This window comes from Nesoenas mayeri, assembly GCF_963082525.1.
Source record: "Nesoenas mayeri genome assembly, chromosome: 6".
Taxonomy (NCBI): Eukaryota; Metazoa; Chordata; class Aves; order Columbiformes; family Columbidae; genus Nesoenas; species Nesoenas mayeri.
The window spans coordinates 42,662,094-42,675,913 of record NC_137545.1 but is presented as its reverse complement, the minus strand read 5'-3'; the positions used below and the strand labels follow the sequence as shown (position 1 = coordinate 42,675,913).

The window sequence follows — 13,820 nt, the reverse complement described above, 5'->3', positions numbered from 1 at the left end:
TGCTGGCTCATGGTCATCCTGTTGTCCACCAGGACCCCCAGGTCCCTTTCCCCTACACTGCTCTCTAATATGTAATTTCCCAACCTATACTGGAACCTGGGGTTGTTCCTGCCCAGATGCAGGACTCTACACTTGCCCTTGTTAAATTTCATCAGGTTATTCCCCGCCCAGCTCTCCAGCCTGTCCAGGTCTCTGATGGCAGCACAGCTTCCAGTGTCACCACTCCTCCCAGCTTGGTGTCATCAGCAAACTTGCTGATAGTCACTCAATTCCCTCGTCCAAATCGTTAATGAATATATTGAACAATATTGGCCCCAGTACTGCCCCCTGAGGCACTGCACTGGATACTGGCCTCCAGCTGGACTCCGCACCATTGACTACCACTCTCTGGCTTCTCTCCTTAAGCCAGTTTGCAACCCACCTCACTAAATCAATATAAATAGTTTGAGTTTTGCTGCCCTCGCGTCGTTGTGCAGCCCACCTAACCCTGGAATGAGCCCGTGGATTGCAGACTCGCTCTGTGTTTACACCAGGAGAAATGAGAACAGAAGTGAACTGTAAGCACCTGAAATTCTCAGGAAAGGGGGATAATTGTTGGCTAATGAATACTTAATCCACAGAAACTCAGAGATTACTGCTGGCCTTGCTGCTTCAGCTGTGGGCCAGTTCTGCAGCAGGGCAAACAAAAGCAGGAAGCCACTGTCAGAATAGAAGCTGCTTGAAAGAAGCAAAAATCTCTGAAATAAGAAAGGAGTTGGGGGTGGGACTGAGTGAGCAGGTGAAAAATTGAGACACTGGAAAAAGGAAAACGGGAGGCTGTGGTGCGGGTGAGGGGACACTATGGAATGAGGTGCAGTAACACCTACTATCAGTGACAGAAAGTGATAGGATGTTGTACTGACAGCTCTGAGGAACATGAGCAGGGCCAGAAGATTTAATACTTTAAGGACAGAGAGGCTTCCCAGCCCAAAGTAAGGGATCCCATCCTGCAAGGAGTCATAGAATCACCTTGCTTGGAAAAGAATTTTAAGATCATCAAGTCCGACCGTTCCGCCACCCCTGGCACTGCCCCATGTCCTGAGAACCTCATGTCCGTCTGTCCAGCCCTCCAGGGCTGGTGACTCCAGCACTGCCCTGGGCAGCCTGTTCCAATGCCCCACAGCCCTTTGGGGAAGAAATTGTTCCTAAATCCAACCTCAACCTCCCCTGGGCAACTTGAGGCCGTTTCCTCTGCTCCTGGCGCTTGTTCCTGGGGAGCAGAGCCCGACCCCCCTGGCTCCAAGCTCCTTTCAGGCAGTTCAGAGATCAGAAGGTCTCCCCTCAGCTCCTGTTCTCCAGCTGAGCCCCCAGGTCCCTCAGTCTCCATCACATTGTGCTCCAGAGGAGACACCTTCTGAACTTAAGAAACACACATTCCCTCAGTTTCAGGTTTTCACACTCTCCGCCAAAGTTCCTTTTCCAGAGAACCACAGCTGTTGGTTTCACTGTGCCCAGCACTGGTGGTTAAAATGTGGCTGCAGCTACTTGCAGCTCTCTAGAGAATACTTTGTAATAAAGTTGCAAATCCTAGTGCTGAAAACACCCATTGCTTAAATCCATCCACTATGGGTGTTGTGAAAACAAGAGAGAACGACACCGACCCATGTAAAATTGAGCATTTTTATGGATGTTAATGAAGGTGGTGCAGCTGAAATGTAGGTGGTGCTGGGCATCAGTCCTGTTGGACAGCTCGCAGGTAACAAAATGGTGTTTCTGGGTTAAATAAAGTGGTATTTTGGTCAGGGACAAATGGGGGCAAATATAGAATGGCTTTGGTGGGAAGAGACGCTCAAGATCGAGTCCAAGCGTTAAACTAACGTGTCACTAAGAACCTCATCTACAAACCGTGTCTCCAGCCTATTACACAGCGCCGTGTACATTTTATTACGTCATCTTTTTTTAAAAAAAGACACCTCACGTTTGGTCAGAGAAATTTATCTTTAGGGAGCCTGGGTGCTTTAAAAACGAACTGTGAGGTGACTGCAGGGCCCAAGGCGAGCGGCCGGGGCGCTCCCTCACTGAGGCGGGGGCCGCGTAATGGCGGCGGCGGCTCCTCCCTCAGCTCGTCACACCGACGCGTCCGCCCCCGCCTTCCCCGTCCCTACGGTGGCCGCGGGGTCGGCGGCGGCTCGTCGCTCTCCCCGCTCCGCTGAGGAGAGGGAACCGGGGGTAAGCGGCGGTGTTGGCGGCGATGTTCTCCCGAGAGCAGGCCCGGCGAGGCCCCAGGCGGCAAAGCGGGCGCTGGGCCGGGCTTTGAGCGGGTTTAACCCCGCGGTAGGCGCTGAGGAGACGGCGAGGCCCGGAGCTGAGGATGGGGATCCTCTTCACTAGGATATGGAGGCTGTTCAACCATCAGGGTGAGCGGGAAAGGGGTGGAAGCGGCGGCCCGGGGATGTGTGAGGGGCCGGGCCTCAGGGCGATCGCTCCTCGGTGCGGCCGAGGGGGTGAATCGCCCTTGGAAAGCGGTTCAGCTTCGGCCCGCGGCGGGAGGGCGAGTGGCGGCTCCTCCTCAGCCCGGCCGGCGGGGGCAGCCGGGAGGACGAGCCGAAAAGCCAGAAAAGTTGGGGGGTTAAACCCTGTTTTCCCTCCTCTGAGTCACCAGAAAGCTCGTTTACTGGCGTATGTTAATTTATTAACGTGTGCCGAAAGCATACAACTGTGTTGCCTTGTGGTGTGTAGTTCCATCTTGTCGTCTGTAGAGCACGCTTTATGGATGTTTTTTATTGATAAACTTCCATATCTGGCAAAATTGCTCGTTTGTGGGGCGAATGTTATAAATAACTTTGGATTTGTAGCGCCTGTCTCCTTACAGTGAGGCTTTAAGGAGAGTTGTAACTTTAACTATAAAACACATGCTGACGCTCTCATCTGTGTTTATAAGGGCTTTTAAATTTGATTTTGAGTGAACTCGGCTACGCTCACACGTGCATGTTGAATGTCCCAGTTATATGCCCATTAACGCTTAGTGCAAATCCAACAAAACATTTTTGTCTTGTAGCATCCAGCCCCAGCCCAGACCTGCTGTTCCAGCTGGTTCCCTAACAGCACTATGCTGGCAACATCCCACCAGCAACAAAAGTTCCTAGTTATGGGGGGTCAGGTAAGCTGATATTTTTACAATATTGTGCAGTTATGCAAAGTTATTAAAGCTGGAATTTATATTCGATGGTATATCAGACAACTCTGCAAAACCACACAATATTGATAAAATCAAAGTCAAGAAACCCCCCTTACCTGACCCCTGACTCCCCCCCCCCCCCCCTCCTCTGTGCTAAATCAATGCCAGTGTGCTTTGCTAACAGAAGGAATCGATCTCGGGCTGTCTGAAGCTTGGGCAGGTTTAAAATGGCTTTTTGTTGCCCTTGTGGACCACTGGGGAGGGGGGAAGGAAAGCCCTTCTCACAAAGCTTTTACTGGCAAGAATAGCCCTGTCGAGGCCAAGGTTCTTTGTGCAAGTAAAAGTTGTGTAATATAGCTGAGAGAAGGCAGTGCTCACTCGTCCTGCAAATCATAAATTTGAATGTGCTCGACAACACCAGCTGTAGAATTCAAATTCAATTTTGTGATGTATAGGAGAGAAGGTGCTAAATAGAAACAATCATTTATTCTGGCATCGAGCGCCAAGATGCGTCTGCATATGTGTCAGAGTAGTTCTGTGCAGCACTCGTTGGTTCATCTAAAACTAAATTGGGTAAGATATTTGTAGGCAAATCTGTTCTCCAGGTTCCAAACCTGTGGAAAGTTAAAGAGGACACTGAGGGGGACAAGTGGGTCACCCTGCTTACAGTGCAAGTCGGCGTTGTTGTGGTTTTTAACAGCTCTTTGCAAAGAGATCAAGGTGTTGCGGGCCATAATAAAAGTAAGGCCTTGGAAATGAACATTTAACATGTGTAAGCGTGTGGCCTGGAGAATGGCTGCAGTTCGGGGGAACACAGAGTACAGTGTGCTATCTGCAAAAATGTATGGAAGCTTGGGAAAGGATCCCAACATGAGATTGCTCTGGCACTTCAGAGAAGGAAAAAATCCACCTGTAATCTCCCAGAAATTGTTCCTATAGATGTGCAGATGGGGAGAAATTGACAGTCGCCTACTCAAGACAGTCCACAGAGTTGTACACCTGCACAGCCAAATGAACTAGGTACGGGTCATGAAATGTGGCACCTGAAGTTGGGCAGTCTTTGCTTAGGAAATCAGCCTCAAAAGCAACACTAACCTTGTTTTGTAGCACAGATATCGTGATACACACAGCTGACTTACTGGTGATATTTTCATTTCAGAGCACAAAGTAATCATTGTGGGTCTGGATAACGCAGGAAAAACCACGATTCTTTATCAATTGTAAGTATGAATTGCAGGTGATGTTTCTTGTATTTCAAGGCATGCATTGCATATATTACTCTGACTTGTCGCTATGTTCCTTGTTAGTTTTTACTCTGAGAGCGCTGAGCTGAAGATTACAGGATAGGTGACAGTGGGTTATAACATGTATTTAGAGTTTGGAAAGGTCTGTATTTTGCCTGGTATATGAGTAAGGTTTTGTTCCAAGCTTTTATTTATCAGATTACATTGCTATTACCACTTAATCGCGATTGTCTTTGGTGTTACTGTGTAGGCTGTTTGCCAGCTCCATAAAATATGATTAGATTGAGGGTTAGCCACAGGACAGCGCTGCTAAACCGATGCATGCCGCAGCATGGAAATACTAAAACAGTTGTTCTGTGAGTAGCAAAGAGCGAAGCCTGACCTCTCCTTGCCGTGATTTGTGTCCGGTGTGCCGAGATGCTCCTTCATGGCATTTGTGGTGGGGGATGAGGAGGAGGGAGGAAGGCTGAGTGCTGGTTGAACCCGGGACAACACGACTCTGGGCTGGTGGCAGCCCAGGCTCTCATGCAGCTTCTACCTTTCATAAATAGCAGCACTGACTTGTTTGTCTTGCGTTAACCTTGCTGCTGGTTTACGCGAAACTTGTATGTGCTTCATATCTGTGGGCATGCACTGCATTTTGATAAAAAGGTACAAATTTGTCCACAACTCAGCAGCTTCTAGGTGGGACAGGTGACTCAAGGTCTCTTTGTAATAGAAACAGATTTGCGATTTCTCACACGTAGTAGTCTGGTATTAGGAAGTGTTCCTGAGTCAGTATCAGAAATAATTCCTGTTAAGTGATATGGCCATACTGGTCCAATCCTACACTTAAAATATGTTTGGTTTTGTAAAATTGTGATCTGCTCTTGCCTTTCTGAAAGGGGAAACTTGTGCAGTGTTTCCAGCCACTTATGCCCTGGCACACTCTGCAGAGCAAGTGAAAAGATGAAGCTGAATGTCATTATGTAGATCAGGAGTGAGAGATTTTAAAAAGCATAACAGAATGAAGAGTATCTTTTAAGGCTAGTAACTGCTGCAGCTGAGGGCTGTCCTTGGCGCATTTTAGTGCTGCCTCTTTCCAGTTCCTCTACAAACGTCTCATGATTCTTCTTATCTTCTTATTTCTGCACTCTCAGTGTTTTCTTTTCCCTGTGGTACAGTGAATCTCTATATGTCTCCTTTTCCTTTATACCCTTTTTAGCTCCACAGGACTTCCCCTCCTCTCTTCTTGTATTCCCCTTCCCCGTTTGCTGCTTTGGCAGAGCTCCGTGTGCGTCCTGCTCAACTTCTCCTTCAACCCCACCTCCATCTTTGCATGGTCTGTTTCTTTTTCTTACCATTTCTTTGTGGCATATCAGTGTTCTGAATATGTTTAACTGTTTTCATAGAGACAGGCAGAGATAACCAGCAGGATGACTAGTGTGGGTTAGTGCCCTGGCTGTTAGTTTGTCGTGGGTGGTCACAGCACATGGTGGAGCGGTGATTCTTCTAACAGATCACGGCAGCTCCACAGACACTTCATTTCTTCCCGTTCTCAGACTCATGTCCCCTTCCTGTCCCCAGGTAGCAGCAGGATTTTGTGATCAGGTGTCTAGAAATGCCATTAAGCTCCATGCTCACCTCGGTTCAGCGGGGAAGAGGGAAGATCCAGCTGTTGTATTGCAAACTGTGAGGTGCCAACAGCTGGAATGTGAAAGGCTGCAGGTTCAGCCAAGGAAAGGGGATTTCAGGATATGTCTCTTCCAAGCGTTAAAAGAGCTCTGCTAAAACCTGTTCTTTTAAATATTAAATCAGCCACAGGCATCATCTTATCCTTAACTTGATTTTATGGTTCTTTCTTCTTTCCCTTCTGTAGCCTCCCCTAAATGTGTGTGGTGAGAAGGTTTCTTGTTATATGCTGCTAAGACACTGGGAGACTGGGATTACTTTTCAGAACACTGGACTGTCCCTTTTGTCTCCTTGGTTCTCTATATCCTCTTCAACCAATATTCCAGCACTGTTACAAGTCTCAAATTGCTGTCACTGTAACTAAAAGTTCTGCTAAGCCTTCAAAAAGTGTTCATAAGAAATGAAAAAATATATCAGGATTACCAGCAGAAAAAATAACTAAGTTCTCTGAAAATGGTTGACGGTTTCCTTGAAGCTGCTTTTAAATTTTTTGCGGATCCCATATCATAGAGTTTAAATAATTAGAACTTTAGGAGTACCCAGAGTACACATTGGCTTGTCACTATTGATAGGAGACTGGTTGTCTTAATGACAGAGCTGCACTCTGTATCTCTAAAATATCTGATTATTTTAAAAATATTTAATGTCTGCATTTGTCCCCAAAACATAGTTATGGGGCTGTGCTGAAGGCAGAGAGAAGAAAGGTTGGACAGAAAGTGACTGAATTGTGAAGAAAGTACATTCTCAGCGGCCTATACTGGAACGAGACCGAGATGTATTATGTTTGGTGGCGCTGGATGATGAGTTGTTGTTTTTCTGCAGCTTTGGAAATCTTGTGGCTTAACCACATTCTTGAAGCAAAACAACTGCTCTCTCCCCTGCGTGCCAAAGTCAGCCTGGAAAAAGAAAAGCTGACTGCTTAAAACAACTTCTGAAGCAAATATTCTCTCAGCTTTATGATTTAATTAATTAGAATATGGTTTTGTTCATGAATGCTCTCTGAACTCTATAATTTGGTTATTATATAGTTCACGGAATCCTTTTTTATTGCTATTCTTATTTGTTTTTGTTTGCCTTCCACCATCAAATCTTTTCTCTATTTGCTGTATAAGGAGTGTTTGCTATAATTGCTAAAATAGATATATAATAATATATAAGCTCCCCCCAAGCTTGCTACCTCGGGATAACTCTCAACTTTAGTTTTTATAGAGGCAGGTCAGTTTGGAGTCCTGAAATGCTCATTACCGCAGGTAAGTGGGCCGTTTCTGCAGCGCCTGACCGAGTCGCTCTCTTTGCAGCTCCATGAACGAAGTGGTGCACACCTCACCCACCATCGGGAGCAACGTGGAGGAGATCGTGGTGAACAACACACGCTTTCTGATGTGGGATATCGGAGGGCAGGAGTCTCTGCGCTCTTCCTGGAACACCTACTACACCAACACCGAGGTGAGCGTGAGCGCCTGGCTGGATGGCGTGCTGTAATTCACTTTTATATTCGTATGTAAGGTGTGTCACATGGAGTTGCAATTAAAAACAACTTATTTGAGAGGATTCTCTCTCTGGGGCTCTGTTTCCATTTGTCTTGGTGTTGCAGATCCCCATGTTTACATGTCCGCTTTTGTGGACCATGAGTGCTCTGTCTCTGTAGCGGGTACTTTAAAACCCGTCTTAACGCCTCAGGACTAAGGCTGAAAGCCCAGAGGCTTCCCTCCAGGACTGTGGGAGTTCTGCCTTGCAGTATTGCGTAATCCTGGCACAGTTGGGCTCAATGATTTAAAGGTCCACAACCAAAATGATTCTGTGATTCCAGGAGCAATTCTCTTTAGCAATGAAGTTGCAGCACATATATGAACTTGATTAAAATAATTATGAGTCAGGGTTACTTATGTGTTATCAAATGTGGCTTTAAAAAAAAGTTATTTTTTATAATAATTAATTTGTTCTCCTCTGCTTCCCCTAAAAGATGCTGTGATGTGTATCTGCATGGATGCTCTTGAAGTGTGGAGCTTCTGGGTTTTTTTAAATCCCTTGCAAATATCTATCTGCATGTTATTATGTGAAGTAGAGGGAGAAAGCTGATACAGTTTGCCTTTGTAAGGCTGCCACATATTCTTTGAGGGATCTGTGTCCTACCTCAGTTACGCTAAGCAAAGAACAAAAAGCGATCTGTGATTACAGAGAAACGCTTCAATGTAAATTTTTCACTTGCAAACATGAAACAAAAAGTCAAAAGATGTGCCAGAGCTACCTTTAAAAACAAACCACAGCATAAATTGTAAACTGTACCAGTAGTGGGGAAAGTGTGTCTGGAATAGGATGCTCTGATAATCCGGCTGAGTGCCTGGATAACGTGGTGGGAACAGTAATCTGCTCTGCTGACAAGAGTGTGGCAAGAAAGATAGGATTTGTTCTCTGACTAATTATCTTCTCCCTTTTTAAAGTTCGTGATAGTGGTCGTGGACAGCACAGACAGAGAGAGAATTTCTGTGACTAAAGAAGAACTCTATAAAATGTTAGCACATGAGGTGAGTAAACGCTGTGGTTTCTCTGGTTTAATATTCATTGTGGGTAAAATCTGGATGGTACGTGTTAAGGGAAGCAGATTTACATGCTGTGTGTGGAAGCTCCTGGAGCTGGACCAGGATGGATAGAGGCCCCAGGCAAACACCTCCAGTCCCGTTCTCCCATATGGCATCAGAGCCGGCCTGTCCTGCTGGAGGCTCTGTCTTTTCCGAAGCTCCTAATAAAGCTGTAAATCAATACCAAATTACTGAAGGGTACTCTCACAAAAGTTGTTTTTCAAATTCTCAGTGCTTCAGTGAAACAGAAATTAAGACCTAGAAATTATTTTTGTGGTTTGTATGCTTCAATCCATGTTGATATCCGAATGAGATGGGTTTTCAAAAATGTTGTTTCTTCCCACAAGTTAATTACTGGTTTTGATAGCTTTGTGGTTGCTTGGTGTTTTCTGTTTTCACAGTGAAACAGATATAGCCTTAATGATATGCCTTAGAGCAACCACTATAGCACTGCAGAAATGGGCTGCCTCTGGCTACTGTAGCCATAACTCTATTTGTACTCGGAATTACAGAATGCAAGTATCATTTGCTAACTTGTTAAGAGCCTCTTTAAAATTGAGCCTTGTGTCAAGTCTAAAACTGACCTATCTGGGTCTGATTCAGAAATACTGGAGGGATGTATAAGCCAAGGAGCACCTGCTGCATGACCTGAATGTCCCAAAGGTTTTAGTCTCTCTATGAAGTGCAGCAAGACCCGCGCCCCGATTTTGACTGAAGATGTGTTTAGATAAGCTGGACTACTGCAGGAACTCATGAGACAAGTCTAATGCAAACTGGATCAGTTTGTATGAGATGCCACAGAGTTTCCCAATTTAAGTGTCAGAATACAAAGATATGCATAAAATTAATGGCATTATACCACAAAAGATTACATTTGTATATAAACTATAGCCATTGTTTAGTAGGTGACTACGGGGAGGGCAAAGACTGCCTGTGTATTTCCTTTGAGTGATCATGGTAAGCTAAAGCACTTGAGACTAAACAAGTGCTTTGCCTAGCATCTTGAATTTCTATTTTTTTATATTTAAATTAAAATTATGTTTAATAAATTCTAATAAAGTAGGTCTGGCTTTCTTGGTTGTGGTGGACTGTTAAACGTGGCACGGGGGAACTGTTGCCATTGTCAGAATTTCAGAGGTGTACTCTTCAGTCTGTTGCAGTCGCTAAACAAAATTGCATCTTCTGTTTTGTAATCAATATGAGAAGATGCAGAAATTGTTAACAAACCGAATTTGAAATGCAGGAAGTCTGGAGCTCTGAGCACAATGAATGCCCTTGCTTCGTGTTGGGAGGCTGCTTCTGTGCTCCGAAAGCACCCACCTAACAGTAAATGTGCCCATTGTTTTACAACAGGATGTTTTCAGTATATTCTGCTACATCTCCAGACGTGATGACGTTTGCAAAGGGCAACAATAGCTATAAGCTGAAATTAAAGTCAAATGTTTATTTAGAATAGCTTTTCCTTGTAGTCCTTGAAGATCTTTTATTTCTGTTAACCGGTTCAATTGATTTTTTTTTTTTGTTACGGCAAAATTGAGTTGCTTAGGTCAGTTCCAACAATTTTCTGGACCAGCAGATAGTTTGGGAATTAATTTTATTGCTTGTAAAAATCAGTGTGTGTGATAAGCACTTAAGTGAACCAGCTGTCTTGGATTCCTGGGAAGATTTCTTTACTTTTGGAAGATGTTCAGTAATATGTGCCTGTACTAGTGTAATTCTGAGCAGCTTGAGATAAAATAAGCTTGCCCCAAGAGTTGCTGTTCTCTAAAGGGTTAGTACTGAAGTTTTAAATATTGCCTTAGGTTTATTGTGCTGTGCTTGTTCATGTAGATGTCCATCCCTTGGTTCTAAAGCCAGGCTCAGGACAAGGCCGCACTAGGTTTGGATGCTCAGACAGGAATGAGCTGCAAGCTCAGGGTTAAACACGAGGCCTCCACTGGGAGGTGTGTAGTGTTCCCGACCTGCACACACACAGACACAGGGTCCTCTGATCCTCACAGGGCACAGCAAAAATACTGCACGTGCTTTTACAGGTCCTCCCAGCAAAAACTGGACGTTTGGGCTGCGGGATCAAAGGATTTTCTGAAGCTGCGTGTCAGTCTGCCTGCGGCGTTTTATAGTTGAGGTTTTTTGCTGGGGCTTAAGGTTCTCTGCTTTGGTATGACATCTTTTGCCTCCAAGTGCTGATTTGTAATCGTCTTCTTTTGACTTCTTTCTCCCCAGGACTTAAAAAAAGCGGGTTTGCTGATCTTTGCTAACAAGCAAGATGTTAAAGAGTGTATGACAGTAGCTGAAATCTCTCAGTTTCTGAAGCTGACTTCAATTAAGGATCACCAGTGGCACATTCAGGCGTGCTGTGCTCTAACTGGAGAGGGGTAAGAGTTATTGTCTCTAGGAGGGGAAGCTTGAATTATTTGAGTATTTTTCTTGTGGTGTTTGGTCTTAACACACAATCCTCGCCTGGCAACAATAATCTTTCACTTTGGGCTCAGAACATACTGACTTAGGATCAGTGTGATCTGAAAACCAACTTTCACATCAAACCTGCAGCTTCACCTCCCAGTGATAAAACCTTGTATGATTTGGGCATAATGAGGGCGGGAGTGGGAACAACCCAAAATCTCTTCTGGTTTATTCAGAATAATCACAGTTAGAGATACCTTCAGTGCATGTCTTCAAGTGCTGGGATCTGAAGTCTCTGCCCTGTATATTGCATAATAAGATCTGGGAAATGCTGCTCTTGGGGTGAATTGTTTCTGGAAATGATTCCTTCAGTTAGAATTACAGAGTTTGCAAGAAGAAATTAAATTGGTGCCATGAAATGATCTTTGAAGTTACCCTGAGAAGCGCATGTATTCCTTAAAAGTTCTCTCTTTCGTTTGCAGACTGTGCCAAGGACTGGAATGGATGATGTCAAGACTTAAGATCAGATGATTTTTAATGGCCTCTTTGCACAGACATTGCTTCAAAAGAGCTGTACCCATGCTTACCTTCACGGTGGCAGAATTAATGGGTTAGATGTATTTATACTGAACTGATTTCAACTTTATTTTCTACATAGATGCACACACACCTACGTGTATATAAATGAAGACCATTCAGCAAAAAGAAAGACGCAATTGGTTTCCTGTTTGTTTTCCTCCTGAGGATGCGTTTCAAAGCTGTGATCAACCTTCTCTTCAAGATACAGCCACTCTGAACAGTCCAGTGTTGAACGTGGTGGAGATGAAGTGAGAGGAAGAAGCTTTTAATTTTGAGTTTTATTATTTCATTGTAGTCCTCTCTAGTTGAAGATGTTGGCTTCATTATTCCAGTAAATTAGCAAACAAATCAATGGCATAGGTATCAACTTTCCAGTATTTTTAAGGTTACTGATGTTACAAATGCAAAAATATTTTCCTGTATGTGTACTGTACATATCTGTGTATATTTATACCTCAATTTTAGGTTAATTGCAATCTGTTCAGACCAGTGTGTAAAGCTGAATCAGTATGTCAACAGTAATACTAATATTTGACATCGCCAACGTGTCAGCACTTTCCTTTGTTATCCGTGTGGCTGTAACGTCCATCAGACAGTTGGCTCACAACTGTATAAAGCAAACTCTCTCTTCAGACTGTTGCTTGTTTCTCACCTGTTTTTCAGTTAGGGATGCCAGAACGGATTGAGCTTCAAACTACAGTGTCGGCAAACAGTAAATATTTGCCAAAGAGTTTAAAATTAAATGGATTTTCTTTCTTTTTTTTAATTGTAGTCATCATTAGATGAGGTGATTCCAAAAAGTGCACGTCATGCTGTCCTATGGTACTGCTTTTCTTTTTTGGCAGTACAGTTCATTTATTATTCCAGTCTAGTAGAAGTACCTTTAGCTGCCATAAAGGGAAAAATGTCATACTTTTTTTTCTTAACCAAAGAAGAGGCACAAAAGTACGTGTTAAAGTCCCACTGGAACCTTACAAAAAAGTCATACTCTGTGTAAGTGTTTTTCAGAGGAAGGCACACTTCTCTTTGATAGCATGAAATGTATATATATCTATATGCAGTGGATGGAACTGGCATGGGGGATGAAACCGATGACACTACTTGAAAAGCTGTAAGTGACCCCTGGATCGTGTTCGCGCAGAAGGTTCAGGGCAGCGCTTCTTGCAGACAGAACTCCTTTGCATGGCCCCCGGGTGAGTCGGACAGAAGCGTCAGAACGCTGTGTGAGGAGCTTTTCTTACTGTAGCACCTATGGGATGGGTGTCCCATGCAGAACCTGGGCAGAATTTCCATGTTAAACGATACAGACTTCTCGGCGGGGTGAAACGCTCGCAGTGTTTGGAAAGTGTACGTGGCCTTACCCGTAGTCTTTTGTGTTGGGAGGTGGATGTTGGAGGACTAGAGCAAAAAGAAGTAAAACTTGTTTAAAATGGCCTTCCCCTTCTTAGCTCGTGCATCCGATAGCGGTGGAAAGGACATTTTAAAGAAAAAGCGTAGTTCAAGCTTTGTAAGGTGCTTCTCTTTGGTGACGGGATGGTCTCATCAGCCCTCTCGTTGACCGCTTCTCTGGGCATCGCGTGGGGAAGGAAGGGAGGAGCTTCAAAAGTCTGTATTTAACAAAGACAGGCAAAGAATTTACCTTTTTAATATATTTTTGGTATCTGATGCTCACTGTCTAGGGAGTCTGCTGTCTTTGTTAAACATTTTAATGTGTACATGCATATATCGATAGTGCATGCACATAGATATCGGTATTTAACTGGTGTATTGCAAAATGTATGAATGTTTGAAGAAATAACAATTTAATGCAAAGACTTTCTCGATTTATCTGATAGTATCTGCAAGAAACAAGCTCTGTGCACACTTGCATATGAAATGGAATTGTATGTTTTCTAGTTTTAAAAAAGAAAAAGCAGATTTGCTTCTAAACTGAAGTCTTGGGTTTTTGAGTCTTATGTCTTCCCTTTCATGCCGTTAAAACACTGGCTGTGGTAGTGTTGAACACTGCGTACTTTTGCCTGGATCCGCACAGGTTGTGTGTTGATGAGTTTTTGTTTGTTTTTAAGAAAATGTGTTTTTCTTGTTAAGGAAAGAAAAATCACAGAGCAGTATTCTGGTACCTGCTGCTTGTTGAAATTTGCTGCTTAGTCCCTCGCTTAAATTGGAAGGACTTGATATATCTATATA

General features: G+C 44.0%; 1 protein-coding gene across 5 annotated transcripts; it reads left to right on the top strand.

Annotated features, from left to right (window-relative positions):
* Window positions 1-2,085: 2,085 nt before the first annotated feature.
* ARL5A (ARF like GTPase 5A) lies at window positions 2,086-13,578 on the top strand. Of its 5 annotated transcripts, XM_080347079.1 has the most exons (7): window positions 2,086-2,396; window positions 4,317-4,377; window positions 7,371-7,518; window positions 8,514-8,597; window positions 10,875-11,026; window positions 11,537-11,627; window positions 11,713-11,754. In XM_080347079.1, exons 1-6 carry the CDS (start codon window positions 2,351-2,353, stop codon window positions 11,583-11,585), a joined length of 540 nt encoding a protein of 179 aa, XP_080203205.1. In that variant the 5' UTR covers window positions 2,086-2,350; the 3' UTR covers window positions 11,586-11,627; window positions 11,713-11,754. The 5 variants fall into 5 exon arrangements, with proteins under 5 accessions (XP_080203205.1, XP_080203202.1, XP_080203204.1 ...); XM_080347076.1 differs by lacking the exon at window positions 11,537-11,627 and having other exon boundaries at window positions 11,713-13,578; XM_080347078.1 differs by having other exon boundaries at window positions 11,537-13,578.
* Window positions 13,579-13,820: the final 242 nt, after the last annotated feature.